Source organism: Festucalex cinctus, chromosome 1, assembly GCF_051991245.1.
Source record: "Festucalex cinctus isolate MCC-2025b chromosome 1, RoL_Fcin_1.0, whole genome shotgun sequence".
NCBI classification, from domain to species: domain Eukaryota; kingdom Metazoa; phylum Chordata; class Actinopteri; order Syngnathiformes; family Syngnathidae; genus Festucalex; species Festucalex cinctus.
Window position 1 is genome coordinate 62,859,983 of NC_135411.1, and position 19,836 is coordinate 62,879,818.

Below are 19,836 nucleotides of genomic sequence, written 5' to 3' on the forward strand. Positions count from 1 at the left end.
AAACAAGTTGTTCTTGACAATAATGTTATATGTGACCTCACTAGTCTAAACATGACATTACATTTGTGGAATATGAGTTATGCAGCAAAATCCAGATGTTTTTATCCATCTCAGGGGGCGGCCATTATGCCACTTGCTGTCGACTGAAGATGACATCACAGTTTCTCAGGGCTCAGGGAAAAGCCAATTACAGCTCACCTGTTTTCTGAAGCTGAGCTACGATTGGTTGTTACCTGAGACCTGAGCAACTGTGATGTCATTTTCACTTAGCAAAATGGTCACGTGATTTTAATTTAAAAAAACAAAACAAAACAAACTGCTGGACTTTGCTGCTTAATTCCTATTTCACTAACATAATATCATTCTGAATACTCCATTTAGACAAGTGGGGTTGCATAGATCATATTGTGTTCAAGAACATTTCTTGGGGGATTTGACTTCCTCTTTAACATGGAGCTGAACTACAAAATTCACATTTCAGACTATCACACGCAAGTCATCAGCAGACTGCAACAAAGAGAGAGACTGGAAGAGTTACAGAAAGGCATACTACTGGATACTCTTGGAGATTTAATCTGATGAATTCATGGATCAAACACCAGTTGGAAATTTGGCCATTTATTTTCTTGTAAGAGAACAGCAAATTGTGCTGTTATTTATTTATTTTTTTTAAAAAAGAACAAGAAATGGGAATACAAATTACAGGAACTAATACAAATATAATATATTATAGTGTTTTTTTTTTGGTTGTTTTGTTTTGTTTTGTTCCAAAACCAAAGTTACAAAACATTTGAAGTGTTTATAATTTTTTTAAAAGCAAATTAAATATATGAGGATAAAATTGATACCCTGATCAAATTGAAGAAATAAAAAAAACATTTTAGGGCAATCTTGATATCTGAAACATTGTTAAAAAATAGAACACAGTCCAAATGTTAGGTGCACAAAATCATTTCCTGCAGCCGGGGACAGATGACCTCAAATCCTGGAGCGACACAAAATATCAACCAATAGATCACAAAACATTCTGAAGCTTAAAAATAAATATTTGAGAATAATTTACAGTACTGTCTATTCTTTGCAAGCATGTCCACTTTTGACAAAACTAAATGTTTATTAATGTGTTTGTATGTTAATTGGTGTTGTTCCGATACCGATACTGGTATCGGCAGAGGTGCCGATACGGCATTAGAACAGTGGTATCGGTATCGGTGACTACTCACAAGTAACATGCCGATACCATTAATTCCAACGCTAATATAGGATTTTGGATGCAGCATCTTGTGTCTTGCTGGCGCATGACATTCACAGGTATGTGACATGTTCACTGCATGCCGATCTAAGATATCCTATTGGCCCTTGAATGATCTGAACCAATGGCAGGACAGCTTTTTCATGTTGAGGAAAAAAAAACTTAAGTATCGGTATGGTATCGGTATCGGCCGATACTGCAAAGCTGGGTATCGGTATCGGTATCGGGAGCCAAAAAACAGTATCGGAACAACACTAATGTTAATGGAATTTCCGGGTTGTTATTCATTCATTATTATTCATTCGCGTGGAAAGTCACTCCTTTGTTAACTTAATGTGGCGAATTTTGCTAATTTTCTTTAAAGTTGGCCAAATTGCAGTTGATTGCCATCATTCCAGAATGTCCCTCACCTGACCAATATAGGCTAAAGCATTATTAAATAAACTACAGACTGTATTTCCACTGGTTGTTTGGTTCTATCACCTGTTTTGTGAAGCTGATCCATGATTGGACGTTACCAGAATCCTGGGCAACTGTGATGTCATTTTCAATTGGCAGCAAGTGACAAAATGGCGGTCCCCTGAGATGGATAAAAACAGGTGGATTTTGCTGCTTAACTCATGTTCCACAAACACAATATTAATCAGAATGCAGTGTTTAGACCAGTGGGGAACATAAAACATTCGTGTAAGGAATTTTGTTCATTTAACTTCTCCTTTTTCTGTACATGCAGAACAGCTTGGTTCCTGTGTTGAAAAGTCAACATTGTCATAACGAAGTCTTGTGAGGTTGTCATCGCACATTAGACATTCAAAAATTCCTGTAAAATTCCAGTAAAATAATCCCTTTATTCACACACTGTTACCAGCCAATACTATACCGTCATGCTTGAGGTATTAAAGGAATTCTTTGGAAAGTTTGGAATAAAAGAGCCACCTGTCTCAGCACTGGTGAAGTGACCCGTACAACCATAAAGCTATTTGGGGTCCCCTGTGAATGACTGACAAGGCAAAGATAACAAACAGAAGCTGAGGTGTGAGCGGATTGAGGAACCAGCTCGCTAATCTATTCATACCTCCAAATCGTGCACACACATGAACCCACACAACACACTGACACAGGTGCAAGCACATACCTCCATCTTGTCCAAAGACAAACTGCACAGGATTATCAGCAGGAGAGACAAAAAGCATTTCAATGAACAGGACACTTCCTCTTAATGCAGTGCTTCTCAATTATTTTCTGTCATGCCCCCCCCAGTAAGAAGAAACCCCCCCCACACACTGCCACGCGACTATAAATAATATCATTTGTCTAAAAAATTGTTATAAGCACACCTCTGCATAACACTGTATCCGTATTAACGTATAAGAGAATAAAAAAGAAAGAAAGAAACATGGACCAACTTACAACAAAGAATAGCTTTATTAAAGAAAGTGCATCTAAAATTCCAAAATAAAATTAAATCCTGAATTAAACTATAAACATTTTTGACTGACCATGTCAAACCATATGATACGGAAAAATAAAATCACATAAAATCAATAAATAATAACGCGTTCAAACTGATCACCAACATTAACTCAGGAGCACAATATATATGTGTATATATATATATATATATATATATATATATATATATATATATATAAAACCTTTACTCTGCAAAACAAAAATATATAAAATAATTTGTGCTGATTTTTTTGCTGTGTGCAAAGCGCGCATGCTCAGTGCAAACAAAACCCCTACACCACCAAGCGAATGCTCCCTGCGCACACGCTGCCAATAATGAGAGCACCACTGCCCTCTAATGTAGTGGAGGTGCAATTGCACTTTATTCTAGGACAGTAAAAATTTTTTTAAATAAAATAAAAATAACAAAATAAAAAAGCATGTTCCCCGAGGTCAAACGCCCCCCCCTTGATGGAGCCTCGCCTGGGGGGGCCCGCCCCACTATTTGAGAAGTCTTAATGTGACATTAGTTCAGCCTTGAACAGAACATTTAAAATTATGTTCTAATCATCACAGATTGAAGAGACATGGTTAAAAAAGAGGAATAATGTCAGACATGTTGAATTTATTCATATTTAGCCAATGATAATGATCTCTAATGCTCTATTGTTGCTAATGTTTCTGTCTCATCTTGATATATTCTGACTGAAATCAAATGAAAGCCAAGGCCTCTGAAACCGGGATTAAAAAAAAAAACTCTTAAGTCAAAGCTGTCTTATAAACACAGCACTAGGATCAGTTTACTGCATGTGGTAATGCTGTGTTGAAGAAAAGCTTGATAGATCACCCACACTTGGAAATGGTCCTTTGCAGCATGTTTTAAGCTTGCCAGTGTAAACATTTTCACACATTTGGAGAGGAGTTCGAATCAGTGTTGGATCTGGCGTCAGGTTAATAATGCAGCGACATCCATTGATGGTTGCAAAGTCTTTCTAAACCCTTCTTCCAGCTGCTTGCCTGGGAATCAAAGCCAAACAGCCTGATTTCTACCTTTTCTCTTCAGGTGGCCAAAATGGGCCAACCGGACATCAGTTAAACAATGTATATTTATTGTTCAATTCAGCCAACCATCCCACTGTGCTGTTGTTGGACAGGAAATATAGTGGAGTGCCAACACAGACTGGAGGAAGTCTGGAGGAAGTTAAAAGTATTGCATCAATGTGCCTTGTGGACTGAGAAAACTTGACGTGGGAATCTCCACTGGCAACATGGACGAGTAGACAAGACTCTTGGAGAATCACATTAGATATACCTGTTTGTTTGTTTTTCCCCAAAAAAAATTCTAGAGGTTGAAGACTTTAACAGCTCACAGAGGGACAAATCCACTAAGAATACACTGCGTCCACTAAAAGTGCTAAATATTGTTCCACAACCGCACCCTGCAGCTTGCTACCTGTTAACGTCCTAATCACTAAGTATATTGCTGTAATGATATACCAGTGCAAACACGGCAACAGTTAGACAGAAAATTTGCGCCTGATTTACCACACATGCCAATTAATTTGCGGCAAGAACACGGCAGTTTAATGACAGTTGCGAGAAAGATGACATTATCAGAAAGCAAGGTTTCCATCAAATGTGTTTTCCTCATTTAGCGCCATTAAGCTGTAGTGAGCAGAGGATGACAATGACAATAACGTCATTTGTTCATTCATTTCATGTCCATAAAATACAAATTATTGGTGCAATCATCTTTTATATTTTCAGAGGTGAAGTCAACACGAAACTTATCTTTACAATATTTTGTATGTGGCCCGACTAGTCTACATACAGCATTCTAATTAATATTACACTTGGAATATGAGTTAAACAGCAAAATCCATCCATTTTTATCCATCTCGGGGGGCGGCCATTTTGTCACTGCTGCTGTTGATGTTGACTGAAAATGACATCAGTTTCTCAGGGATTAGGTAATGACCAATCACGGCTCAGCTTCAGAAAACAGGTGAGCCGTGATTGGTCAGCATCAGAAAACAGGTGAGCTGTAATTGGTTCACTACCTGAGCCCTGAGCAACTGTGAGATGGATAAATACTGGTGGATTTTGCTGCTTAATTCATATTTCACAAACACACTATTAATCAGAATGTCCAGTTTAAACTCATGTGGCAAAAATTTTCTTTGCAATAATATGTTCATATTATTGCAAAGACAATTTTTGGGTTGACTACCCCTTTAAAAGGAGGCTCAAAACTCATTTGGTTTAAATTTGAGCTGATTTCTTTATTAACTATGAAGATATTTATTGTTCTCCTGACTTATTTCATCATTTATCTCTTATTTTTTTATCATTATTTCTCTATTAATTAATTTTTCTATTCATTTAATTGTTATGCTTATTTTTCTCATTTATTTACTCGTTTATGTATTAATTTTCATCCTATTGTATTGTTCAGTCCACTCACTGGAATGTCATTTGGCAGATTCCCCAGATCTCAAAATCATAGATCTTTCGGCATCGTTTTGTTTGTAGTAGTAGTAGTAGTTGTAGTACAAACAAATCAATATGACTTTTCTTGTAGTTACAGTAATACTGAGCCATAAAATTTAGGTAGTGAGCTCTTAAAATTATCTGATAAGAGTTGAAGTAAAACTGTCAATGCCTCTAGTAGTACATACAGTGCAACACTTTCAGTACTCCAGTAGAAGGCTCCACTTCAAACACTGCATCTTTCGGTACTCTAATTGTGCACACTCACAGAGCAAATTTCTCACATTAAATGTTCAGTCTTTCCAGTTAACCGCTTTAAGCAGACTTTGAAGTGTGTTCCACTCAACCGTTACCGGGAAACATTATTCAGCCGATATTTGCGAGGATGTCTTTGCCAAAAAGTTTTGCATTGTGGAAACTCAATCCAAGGAGCACACAAGCCTGCCTGATCACAAATGTCTGTGACTCATACCTGCTTACATTTCGATTCTGCAACACAAGATGAAAGAAATGTTAAGTGTGTGAAATGCAAATCGCAATCAAGTTTTTTTTTTTCTTTCCCCTCATCAAAGGTGGAGGGAAGCCGTGTAATATGTGGATTTATGCTGGTGCGAAGCCCATTGGCTCGTCTCTGATGTTATTCAACAAAATTAAGTCAACTCGCAAGGGAATGATTTCTCATTATGTTTGAGCATTAAGATTATGGTTGTGTAATTCATTTCTACGATGATTAACTCATTTACTTCCAAAAACATATAAATATGTTCTATTTTAAATGTTTGAAGTGTCCCAAAGACGTATTTATACGTTATTAATGGTTTTTTTTTGGGGGGGGGGGGGGGGGGGGGGTTATGCTAGAGCATACAGAAGGCTTTGATGCAGCCTCTCAACTGCAAAGAAAGGTTGAAGAAATGGCAGTTATTACATAAATGGCCAGAAGGGGGCAGCAGAACAAAGGAGATCAACCAGGGCCATGATGGAAAAAAACTCAATTACTCACAATTCTAAATAGATTTGTGAATAATGATGAAACCTAGCTAGATTCGAATGCTAATTGCTGTAAAACGGAAACAGAGAGAAATATACTTTTTTTTCCTGATGAATGAAGATACTTTCTTTTGGTAGGTTCCACGTTTCTGTAACAAAAGACACAATATTCCGTGGGCCTTGCAAAATCAGTCAAAGTTCCAGCAAAATAGTCGGGAGCCAAGGGGGTTGCTTCTGTGAAAATGGCTGCGAGTGAATAAGTTAAGAAGGTTCGATGCACGGCGTTCTCATATTTATGAATGAAAAACACTGACATCCAACACACATCAGCAGAGATCAGGATCTGTCTGCCTGTGCTTTAATCAAATCCACCAGAATCACGTAACACCGTCTGTGCCACAACTTAGACCTGCTTTTAACTGGTCTAAGTTAGTCTACATTCTGTCACCAAATTGTTAGATGTTCCAAGGGAGTGTAAAAGAAAATGCCCTCAGCCCACTGGCCCAACATTTGCATTACTATCTGTATAAACTACATGACTTTTGTTTTCATGTTTACTTGGTGACACATCTCTGTCCTTTCATGTCATTTCCTCTCTCCAGCATGTGACTGCCATCCCGTTGGAGCAGCAGGGAAGACGTGTAATCAGACAACAGGCCAATGTCCTTGCAAGGACGGAGTTGCAGGAATCACCTGCAACCGATGTGCCAAGGGGTACCAGCAGAGTCGCTCCCCTATCGCCCCCTGCATCAGTAAGCTTTTCACTTTTTCCAATTGACAGAAAAAGTACAGTAAAAAAAAAAGAAAAAAAAAAGATCATTTCTTAATCAAATGTAAACTTACATACGAAGAGTCATGGAAACACAAGGTTGAAATATCAGTCAGTAAGTGGCATGTGGTCAAGCTACGACTAGCTTGAATTGGACAACTTGTGCTGTCCAAGTATCTGTGGCCTCGCAAGATATCAGTGGAGCAGCTTAAATGATTGATGTGAAGACCACCCAAAGATTGCCAGGGGCAGCAACGTAGCCACACGCTGCCGTAGCATTACAGAAGTAAAGAAACTCAGACTGCAACAAAGCTGCAGAAAAATACATACTCAAGTAAAGAAAATCTCTGACAAATCTGCTTAAGTTCAATGACAAAGTATTTTTACAGTAGAGTCAGACATATAGCAAGAGACGTTACAGTGAACGTATACTTGTAGAATTATGGCATGTAGTTATTATTATTTTTTTTACATCAGCCAGACGCAAACAGTTAACATGTCAGACTAAAAAAAGAACGTCCGATCACATCGAGTCAGTGTTTTTTTGTTGTTGTTTTTTTTAAGGTAATTTTGTTATTTTGTGAGATCACTGTTGTATGAGACGTGCAGGAATGAGGCACAGTATTAATTGGTCATTTTTCAAAATGGAAATATACTGTCTGCAGATTCAAATATATATAATAACTTTCAGTGTGGTCTGTTACTGGTATATGGGCCTGTGGCTGGGGATCCCTGCCTTAAATAACGTGATTAATGATGATATTATCCAATTTTGGAATCAAAAAGTCCAGTACCATTTAGGATTAAATTATTATTATTGACAGATGTTCCGTGGGGATTAATTTAATAGGTGCCAAGTTGCCAACCTTATTCATGACATATGATTAACTTTAATGATTAATAATGAGAAGTCACACTTTGTGGTTGGCAAAATTGAGCTTGGATCTTAACTCAGACCCTCCTGTGCGGAGTTTGCAGGAGCACTGAAGAAACGAAAAATGCATTGCATTATTGGTTGACAAAGTACTATTCTCCTGGTTTGTCTGCATGACTGCATTACACTGCCCACTAGTGGCCAAGGTGGGAAGTCCAGAAGGAGCAGGACAATGTATTGAATTGCAGCATTAAATTATGATGGGGAAACTGACACAATTATGTTAACTACTCTATGTTTTCAAATACTTCGTTTTTTTGGTGGTGGGGTGGGGTAGCATGTGTGTGTGTGTGTAGGGGGGGGGGGGGTGTTAATGAATAGATTAATGGCATTTCCCTTAATTTAGATCAGGAAAGGAGTGTTTTGTGATATAAGCATGGACATGGAACAAGTTAAACTCATGTCTCATGGCCAGGGCTGGACTGGCCATCTGGCATACAGGGCAGATGCCCAGTGGGCTAGCATCTTTTGGCGCCGATGCAGTGGTTTTTAATTATTAATTTCCTCCATTTTACAACCAAGAGACGGGTCCCCAATTTAGAGGGACTAGTCTGTTAATCCATTTGGAATATAGTTAACAAACTGGAGTAACATCAATCAATATCAGTGGCAGAGCTATGTGTTAGGCATTTTTTTTTGTGTGCCAGTCCAGTCCTGCTCACGGCACCACTGTAGAATGTGATTCAATGGTGCTATTGTAAATAAATCACCCACATCGACGATATATCACCCTCGAGAAGACATCTGGTCTTCATAAATAAATGTTATATAGTAAATAAGCCACAGTGCTTCATCCAATTGTAAATATTTTTCAGCTGAATAAAAGCATGACCATTTGCTTGGCGTTATTATTCTTACAATAGTTTGACAAATCCAAACTGCTTACATTTTTCTTGAATTTGAAACCACACTGTATGCTCAATCTATCTCTGAAGACGACTTCAAATGCTTATGCTTGTGCATGCTTGTTAGCCTTACAGTCACATTTTGTTATTCTTATATCCTCTTCCATTATTCTGGATAGACATTTTTGCTTTTTAACCATAGCCTGGATAAACAGAGCGTTTCCACTCACCTAACATGGCCTTGTGTGCCTTCTGCATCGCTAACGGCCCATCTCCGGGTAAATCCCCAGAATGCGTCCAAAGAAATGATGGCTGATACCGTATATTTATTGGCTGCAGACTCCAGGCCTTCAGTAATATACACCAGCCCCACACTGAGATGGAGATCACTGGTAGATGTTTTTATCAAACAGCATCTGACTGGTATTAATAGATAAGTCATGTCAGTAGCTGCTGAAAATGGTCCCCAAAGTGCTTTATATTCTTATCACGAAATGGAAAAATAGAATATATTTGCTTCGCCCATAGCGCCGTCAGTTCCAGTTTGGCTCTCAGCACCTACAGCGTACCACAATCACAGCATTTTTTAAACTAAACTCATCTTACAACAGATGATTAGTCATTAAGAAGACATCCCGTTCATTCCCAAAGGTGTATTTCATGTATGATCCGAAATAGGTTACATATGGTCCAAGGCAGGAGAAAGTGGGCTCTAGTGGACAAAACACATGTTGACAATTGTCTTTAAATGGCAATTAATGACCCGCTTCCTGTCTGCACCACAGAGATTCCAGTTGCATCCCCTACGGCGACTTACAGCAGCTACGATGAGACATCAGGTCAGTAACAAAGCAAGCGCTCTACTTCTCACTTATTTGCAGCGTTTCTTATAATTGACTCACATTTTTTGATATTTCTCTCTTGTTTATGGAGCTCATGGGACACCAATTTCACCTCTCTAGTCCTAACATTTACTTTTCATTTGTCTGTTGTGTATCACAAGGGTGACACAGTACATGCTTTGAACGTCCTTAATAATGTCAAAAATGGTCACATTTAGGCAGTGTTGCCACAGTTACCTTGAAAAAGTAACTTAGTTACTTTACTGATTACTTGGTTTTAAAAGTAACTAAATTGCGTTACTGATTACTTGATTTTAAAAGTAACTAAGTTAGATTAAAAGTTACTTTTTTAGTTACTTTCAGCAGCTGCCGATAACACCATCTCAACATAAAAATAATGCAGTAGAAACGGAGTTCCAAATACTTTATTGAAAGTGCATTTTTAACATGAAAATAAAGGTGTTTTTTTATGAAAAACAAAATAGGCAGTCTCTCTTGACTTCTTGTAACGTAAATACTTTTTATAAAACAAAAAATAAATATCTATCCAGGTTGAAAATGAAAATCCCCTAAATTCCTCTATTGTTTGTTTGTTCCGCTATTCCAGTGTGTACACATGTATCAGTTTAAATATTTATTAGTAGTTATTGACAGTTATAATTGTTTTTTGGTTTGTTTGTTTTTTCTCTTCAAAATAAGGATCAGGAAAACAAAAGGTTGATAATTTAATGTTAAATATAAATATTTAACCTTTAGACAGACACCAACACAATTAAACAGAATATTTGCACATTGTGAAGTATTTCAGAAACATAAATTTAAGACATGAAATAAACCTACCGTCCAGCCAAAAGAAATATGAAGCCACCTTATGGAACAATAAATCTATCAAACACATTTTAACCACTTAATATATGCAAAAATATTTCCAAAAGTTCATTTCCCTTTTTAATCAACAATTTTTGTATTTAACAATTGTTTTTTCTTTTGTCATCACTTTCATTTTTGGTTAATGTATGACATCTTTTTTTGTTTTTTTAATCTGAGACACGATGATGACCACAGAATCACTACTGTTTATATTTTGTTTTTTGGGCTGTCGTAATCGCGGGCACGTCTCAGTTCTCCTATCTGCTGCTCATGCTAGTTGTAGACATTGACAGGGAGCCACAAACTGAGAAATGAGATACTTGCAGTGTGCTTTTAGCTTAGCTGGTGTGTTGGCTGTGGGACATAGCTGTGTCGTTTGAATCCATGCATTGGATCGTCACGGGAGTTATTCTTTTTGGCTCGCGCGCAGTACCAACGCCGGCCCGAGACATACAAGTGCACCGAGAGGACTCGATAGCCATGGGAAATACCGAGATGTACGGCACCGGCTTCTGCTAACTGTCTCCATTTGTATGTTGTCACTCGTTGCGCGCGCGCGCGCGCGCCGTGTCGCGAGCACGGAAACACGGAAGTAGCTTGAATGGTGATGCTACTGAAATGTAAACAAAACAAGTAGAGCACGGCGCAGAACTCTTGCTATTGTTATGAAAACCATAAAGCCTCACTCGCAACCGATACGGTCGTTTAGCTCCCCTTGACGAACGATGGTTCGGTCGAATCGTTTTTTTGTTCCACCCCTACTGAAAACGTAACTTGTCTGACGTCACTCCCCCTGGCGAGAGGGCGGAGACGACCTCATCCCATAATGCTTCACGGACCAGTTGAGGATGGAAATAAATTATTTTTTTTACCGCTTTTATGGTCCATAATGCACACTTTTTTTGTTGCGTTGTGTGCCTGTTGATTAATAAAACTAGTAGTAAAAGTATCATCACTTTTGTTTTGAATGTGCAAACCATTCATGACCAGACCATGGCTGAATTCAGTGTGGTGATCAATGACTTCTGCCTCATCTTCGTAGTTAGCAGTAGTTGTTTGTGACTGTTACAACAGTGAGATAGTTTGCCTTCTTCATGAAAATGTGGAGTAACGCATTGATTCTCTGGACAGTAACTTTAATCAGACTACTTTGTAGAATAAAGTAACGCGTTAGACTATTAGTTACTTTAGAAAGCAACTTTTTTGAGTAACGCGTTACGCGTTACCGGCAACACTGCATTTAGGCTACTCTTTAATCATCAAATGGAATTTATGAGATGTAAGCCAGTGAGCCAACTAAGTCTAAGTTACTCTTGTCAGTTTCTGCAAAGCAGTGACATGCTTTTTACATCCCTAAGACTAAAAAAAACTTAAAATTACACATTTTTCATGCTAGTTTGTGCTATTTAATCTTTGTTTTTAACCACTCAATATTTTATTTAAGTACATTAAAATTTGAATAGTTTTATTAAATAAAGTTGGAAATAAAGTTGCTCTGAAATGTTTTATACAATGTACCACCTCAAAGCAAAACCTACTCTGAAACCATCTTTCTTTTACAGAAACGTGTTTTTTGTCTAATTTTCGGATGTTGATACAGAGACAACACTAATCCAATATTTATTAAACTAAAAACTTTGAAATTTAATGAATACATGGAGTTTAACCACCTTAAAATGATGTATAAAGCCCATCATGAAATCGTACCAATTAACATGCAAATCAAAAAAAAAAAAAAAAAAAAAAAGTGACTAGAAATTAATAGGATGTTTTTTGGGGGGTTTTCAAACCTAAATACAGATCTAAACAAAAAGAATAATGTATTTCAACTCAAGGTGTCCGTTTGTGGAACAATCTGGATTATAAAACAAAATCATTTCAGTCCATTTGTATTTTTTTTTTAAATATAATAGCTCAATTACTGGAAAAATATATATAGCACAAGGTCATGCTGTTGAATCATTTTTGTTTAATTGTTACCTTGAAAAGAATCTTGACTGCTTGCTGTCATTTATTTTGTGTTGACCTTTGTGTGTGTGTTCATGGGTGTGCGAGTGCGTGTGTGTGTGTTGATCAAGGGCAAATATAAGTTTCACTTCTTTCTGTCCCCTTTCATTTCCTTTTTTAAAATAAAATAAAAATTTTGAATTGAAATTGAAAGTATCATCATTAAGGCCACCATTAAATTCTAGTGGAATAATTTGTCATCAAAAATGAGGAATAGATTTTATTCATGAAAATGTAATACATTTATTTATTTATTTATTTATTTATTTATTTATTTATTTATTTATTTTATTGTAAGCCACTGTAACATTGTGCATCGTCTGAAAATTAACGATATGCTTAAATCTAGGAAATTGGTATTAGTATATAAAGAATTAAACTGTGATTAAATGATTATTCAACCTATTTAAACCCTTGCACTTAAAAGTTAGATAAAAAAAAATGTAACCTGAATAAATGATAAAAAAAAAAAGAAGTTTAAATGTATTGCACAACAAAGTTAAATTGATACTTAACTTGACTAATTTAGCCATTTTCAGCAGGAAGAAAATACGCTTTTGTCTATAATTAATATCATAACTTAATTATTTTTCTTGCACAATTAATATCTTTAAAAAGAAAACTAATTTTGCCACTTGCTCTCGACTGAAGCATGGCTCAGTTAATGTGACCAAACCCAGAATACAGATGAGCTGTGATTTCTTGTTATTTGTTTCCTGAGCAACTTTGATGTCATTTTCAGAGGACAGAAAGTGGAAAAAACGTGTTTTAAAAGGTAATAATTAAGTTATCAAATGAATTCTGGACAAAATATGAACATTTTACTGCTGAAAATGGCTTAAATGTATCAATTATCCCTTTAAGTACTGTTCAACTGTACTTTAAAATGTACTTTAGCGGATTTATCTTAAGCCCCTGTAACATTAAACAGTTTGTACATTTTTTGTTTAGTTCAGTTATTCATACAGTTTCATTTATGTTTTATATTCCATCGTCACATCCACATCAACTTGGTCTCATTCCTTCTGCATTAAACAGTTTTTTGTTTTTTTTTCCCATGACTCCCTGCGGCGTCATTGCCCGTATTCCCAGCCGGCACAGCACCCCCCCTGGGGTTTCAACCTTAATCTGATTACATGCTTCATTTGCACCAGTTTGTATTTCAATCAAGGCTGACTGTGCTGGCAGCAAAGCCCAGGCTGAAGCTATTGTTGGTTTACTCTAACAAGAGTCACCATGCGGTGACATAAGACGATGTGCCGCGGCAGTGTTTACCCATCGCTTTAGTGTCATTTTTTGGGGAGTGTGTTCCGTTCATGGCTCATTAGATTCAGACCTTCCCCGAACCTGTTGTCTTAGTTGTTTATAGTGTTGCCTTAATTAGTTTGACTGCAATTTAGGATTATTGTCATTGCTCATGCACAAGTGCACAGCAACAAAATTTCTCTTAACAGGCTCCAAGAAACATGAAAAAGTAAGAAGGGAAGACATGAGGGAGCGGGAGGAAAAAAAGACCAGATCTGAAATTAATAATAAACAACTTAACTACCAACACTTTTTTACATATCTCCGCCATCGGGCCGAAACCTTACCTAAAAAATAATCACTTTTCAGGAGACCCCAAAAATGGCTTGTTTGTTCAACCATTAACATTGCATAGTCAGAGAACAAGCCATTTTCACCACTTTAGATTGATCAATAATTTGTAAAAAAATAAATAAAATAAAATTAAATAACACCCACACATGTGGACTGACCAACACTATACGTAAAAAAATGTGAAATTTACCAAATTGTGACTTGTGAGGTTTAAAAAAAAAAAGAAAAAAAAAGAATGAAAAGTACATATTGTGGTGTCTCAATTGATTTGTTAGGTCAGCTGTTTTACTGTTAGCTAATAATGTGAAGTCAACTTTTTTGATGTTTGTTGGAACTGGCACAAGCTCGCATGCTAATTTTTTTTTAAGCTAGCACTTTTACTTTTCTCACATAACATGTACAGTACTTAAGATCTTCTTGTTCTTGTTGTCTTTTTGTGCACCTAAGTGATGAGTTTAATTTGTTTTGTTGAGAGATAGGCCGATATGTTTTATTTTAAGACGATATCGATTATTAGTAGTCAGAGAGGATATTTGGAGCTGATATTCATTTGCAGTAAAAGGGAAATATTGCCACCAAAATAAAAATAAAATACAAACTCCAGCTCTTAAAGGCGAAGTCAACACAAGTCTTCATATTATTGTAAAGAAATGTTTTGGGTTGACTTCCCCTTTGACTTTGTTGAAATGTCTTGAAGCACATTATTTTAGACAATAGGCATCTTCAAATTCAAGCAAAAGGTTCAGGAAACTTCCAACGTCATCAGCATGTCTTAAAACTTTCACTTCTCTTTGTTTTGTTTCAAACAAAAACAAACGGTACAGACTTCCCAGGGTAAACGCCATCTCTTGAAGTTAACTGAAAATTTAAATGTTATCAAATTTAGTTTTGTCACCATGTTTGACAACAGGACTACCACTAGTGGACGCCATTAGGAAAATTTTCAATTGTGTCTACGAATGTTTACAGTTGTGGCGTTGATATCCGACATCTCGTTAGCCACCAGTCAGTCGAAACTAGAATTCCCGACACATTCCCCCGCTGCAGGATCGGAAGCAGTTCCATCGTTTTCTCATTGACGTGGGCCATTGTCAGCTGTATCTCAGGGTCTGAGGTGATTGGCTGGGTTGCCCGCCCTGTTGCGGCACTTCTGAGAATGGTGTGAGTCATTTCTGACTCCCGGCGACAGTGAAAGCGGTACGGCTGAGATAGTGTGAAGCTTGGATTGGTGTGTAGACGCCACCCTCCAAATTAGAAGCCGCGTGGTCCCCCAGCGACCCCCGCAGAATGAGCGTGGCGCTGCCGCGGAGCCACACAATGGGGGCGTTTGTCTTCCCAGCAGGAGATTGGACCTTAATGAGCACTGCGGGTGTAATGGCTCTGAGTGTGCGGCAATTTCTCCGAGGGGGCGCGACGTCAGTGTCGCCTATCAAAGGGGAGGTGTGATGGAGGCCCCCGAAAGGCAGATCGAGGCCCCAACCAGCCTCTTTCCTACATTCAGATGGAAATTAGGCATTGCTTGATATGGACTAGTCAAAGTCATTTACTTTGGGATTTCCGTTTTTTCCTTTCTTTTTCCTTTTTTTTTTTTTTATGATCCCACCACCTGAGAAAGTGGCAAGGCATTTCACTCCAAAACGCTTCCTCAACATACACGACTTCTATCCTCATCCCACAAACCAAACAACTTTTTCTTTTTTAAGAGGGAGGAGAGGGGCGTTTTTTCTCCCTCCATCATTACCCGGGCAACCTCATTCACACAGACTATAATGGAGAAGAAAGGGGACGACTGGACGGAGAGCTGGAAGAAACAATGAAGTTTGTCCATATTCAGACGAGCTGAAAGGTCCCCTCTCTCAACTGCTCCCTCCTTCCTCTTTTAAACGGCCCAGCCCAGCTTTCCCACCCCCCAGAAAAGGGAGCACAAGTCTTCCTACTCAGAGAGAGCACGAGCTACGGCAACACTAGTTAACGATCTGCTTCCAATTTGTGTCATTCAATGGAAAGTGGAAAGAACAAATGATTTCAATTTTATTTTAATTTTTTTTGCCCTCTGGTCCCACCGCCAGCTCCCTCATTATGAGCATTACCTGGCAAGGAGACAAAAGCAGCAGTCGTCTTTAAAGCCTGCTGCTAAATGTCAAGTACGCATAAACTGGCAACTCTTCAGAAATGACTTACAGTTTGTGCAGCAGGATCGAACATTTTGCCACAGCTGTCGTCCTCCTTCATGAAGATGAGATTATATGAAGACAAAGCATGCTAGAAAATAAGAGATTGTGAACCGTGTGGGCATGACAATGAGTAGCAAATTTCTGTGAAGAACTGACACCTCTTAAAGTGTTTATGATTGCAAAGTGACAGATTAAACCATAAATATACCACATTGTGACAACCAAAAGCCAGCTGAGATAGGCTCCAGCACCCCCCACGACCCATATGAGGAATAAGTGGTCAAGAAAATTGATGGATGGATGGAGAGGTTGAATGTAAAGCTGCAGCAATCGAATATTTTAGTATTCGAATAGCCTACTAAAAATTCAATAGACTAATTATGTAAACGTCTATAAATTTTATTTTAACTTAATGCATTCACTTTATGAGTAACCAATTGGTTTGCCTTTTTATAATGAGCAGTTTTTATTTCTTAAATTGTCATTGTGCATAGCAGCAAATTGTATTTTATTGTCTAGAAACAGTTCAAGTGGGGCAAATATCAAACAAATATAAATTTAAGATTAAATTTAACAATGCTTGGATTAAAAACACAAGGTATTAAATGCAACACAGATTTAACCACTTTAACTTCACTTGAGCAAGCTAACGTTTACGTTTATGATCTTGGACTTGGAACTAGGAAAAAGACAAATATTCTATATATTAGTAGGAGTTTTGGAAATGTGAAAAGTTTTAAAATGAAGAGACCTCAAAAGGGAACAGTTGAAATGTTAAACTATATTAAATGTTGATTAATGTTCTCATCAATTTAGATGGCTCACTTGTTAGAAAATAATCATCAAGAAGCAGTTTAATTAATGATTTTATGTATCTCAGGATTAAAATAGTGCATTTGTGCCATTGTGGGAGTGAACACAGCCAACTTGATCCCCGGTCAATCGAAGCAGCTCTCCTCATTCTCAGTTTTGCATTTCACTGTGTTTGTTCGAGGCGCAAAATGCAACTTTTGACTCAAACTGCTAACTTTGAGCCTTGCCCTCTCCCGCTGGCTGACAAATCCAACCCAGCTGCTGTTAGAGTTAAGATTCATATTTATGTAAGCACAACTTCTGCCTTAACAAACAAAACAATCTCTCTGTGTCTCATGCTTACAGCCAACAGTAGCCATTGCTTGGCTCAATTGAGAGACGCTACAATTAAATAACTATATTATCTTGCTGCAAAAACAAAAACAAAAAAATACATTACAGAAAATCACAAATAGGTTAACAACAGTGGAGAGGTCCCCCCCCCAAAAAAAAAAAAAAAACAATCTTCAAATGGTGACGTGTGAATGCCAAACCACAAATATTTAGGGATACACTGTAAGGGCAACAGCGGACATGTGAGCAAAGTGTTAATAACAAGCAGAAGAGGATTTTATTAATTAATGTTTCACAGTGTGACCTAATGGTGTCCACACAAGAACACCATCCCGAGGACGATGTAATCCACAATAATAAAGGTCAGGAGAGTTTTTAAATCATGACACTTTCGAACAGGAACTCTCAATTGGATAGTTACATGTGCAACATGCATTTAAAACTGGATTGAGGTGGAACATAATAATTTTATGTATAAAAATGTGATAAAAATAAAAAATAAAAAATCAAGCCTATCACCCCGCATCCCCAAAACTTTTTTATGAGCTGTCAACAACCCACCAAAGGAGAATCACTACCATAAATTAAGATGTGATTTAATATACTGTATTGTGTGAATCCAAAACTCAAGATGTATGTTTCCCCTATTTCCAGATTGTGAATCCCACTGTAAAGCTTCCAAAGGAAAAATGAAGATCACCATGAAGAAATACTGTAAAAAAGACTACGGTGAGTGAGTCCACTACGTAAAAATGTGCTGCTGTGGATGCGAAATGTCTCAATTAATTAGAGCCGCACAACATCGACACCCTGTTGCTGCCCTGTCCGCGACTGATGATTTAAACAGTCGCAGTTCGTGATGCACGTTCATCTCCACTCACGTCTTCTCTCTCTATGATGGAATAATCTGGTGTGTGTTCGTATTTTCAGCACTTTATGAGGACAAATGTCACTTTACACAGTGACATCATGGAGATCTCTTGCAGAGAGAGAGAGACAGAGACAGAGACAGAGACATAGACAGAGACAGAGACAGAGACAGAGAGCTAGCTAGCTAGCTAGCTAGGCTTTGGGAAATCAATGGATGAATCAACTAAATCAATTGATGTATGTTCTGTATGCCCTTATTCACACTTATCAAACAGAACAGGTGCTTTTGTTGCAATACCACAATATATACATTTAAATTAGAGCTGTCAAACGACTACATTTATGTGTTAATTCTTTCTTCATATTATTATGAGGATGCCTTCAAAACGTTTTTAACAAATGCACACTCTTATCCTCTTTTCTCAGTTAATTACTTGCAGAATTTAAAATGAAAAAAAAAAGACCCCAATAGTTTAACATGAACAAATATTCTGAATGTTATATGCAAATATGTATTAAATGATTTGTTTTAATGCATGTAGTTATGTTTATTGCTGAAACACAACCTGTACTATCTTTAACGTAACCATCCGCTGTCAAGCTAAAGGATCATCTGCGGTCAAAATTATTAGTGTGATTAATCTGCATTAATACATGATTAATGCGATGTTTTTTGTGATTATTCAAAGAGTTAACGCTTTAACTTTGACAGCAATAATCCCAGAATACTCATGTATGATATTAATTGACAAAGATGAAAACGAAGGATATTTTTGTGATAATTATAGTTAGTTTTAGTCGATTTTATAAATGTGATATGGAATTTCAGTTAGTACTTGATTTTTTCAAAAGTATTTTTGTATTTAATTTAATTTATCATTATTATTATTATTATTTTAATTAATTTTAGTGTCTGTTATTTCATTGACTATAATAACCTTGGCTAGCTGTGAATTAGAATTGTAGTTACCCCGGGTTTACACCGGATGCGGTTGCGGTGCGGTTGCGGTGCGGTTGCGGTGCGGTTGCGGTGCGGTTGCGGTGCGTTCCAGCGACGAAAGCAATTAGATTCCATTCATTCGAATGGTGCAGTTTACACCGCTTGCAGGTGCGTTGCGTGTCGACTGCGTCTCAGCTGCGGCGTGCCGCAGCCCTTCCGCAAGGATAGCCTATTTTCTATTTTTGCCGGACGCCGCAGCGGTAGGCCTCCGGCAAATGGCAAGCTAGCACAAAACACATCAAGCGGGACAGGAAGACCGACGCAGTTTCAAAATAAATTTCCGGTTACCTTTCAAGATAAAACACTCGCCAGCTCCTATTTCGCAAGCATGCTAGCAAAACGTGATGTGGGCGTAGACGGGCCTGGAGTTAACGTGCGAGGTGCTCATTCACGGTTTAGACACCAACGAACATGGACGAGGAGAGGTTTATATTGGAGGTAGAAAGCCACAAAATAATAAAAGTCCACCTCTCTTTCTGCTTCTCTGTTAAGCACAGACTTTCTGTGTGTTTGTCGTTGTTTTTAATGCCACATGATCGCGCGCGGTCACGCGAGACACGGCGGGAAGTGGTCGGCGACGGAGCTGCCGGACCGCAGCT

At 37.7% G+C, this 19,836-nt stretch overlaps 1 protein-coding gene across 3 annotated transcripts in view; it reads left to right on the forward strand.

The window, feature by feature from the left end:
• ntn1b (netrin 1b) overlaps positions 1-19,836 on the forward strand; it is a 69,786-nt gene that overhangs the window by 36,359 nt on the left and 13,591 nt on the right. For all 3 annotated transcript variants that reach the window (XM_077500888.1, XM_077500897.1, XM_077500906.1), the window contains exons 4-6: positions 6,784-6,933; positions 9,515-9,568; positions 18,022-18,096. In XM_077500888.1, the coding sequence (XP_077357014.1) occupies positions 6,784-6,933; positions 9,515-9,568; positions 18,022-18,096 (279 nt within the window). The remainder of the gene's footprint in view (positions 1-6,783; positions 6,934-9,514; positions 9,569-18,021; positions 18,097-19,836) is intronic.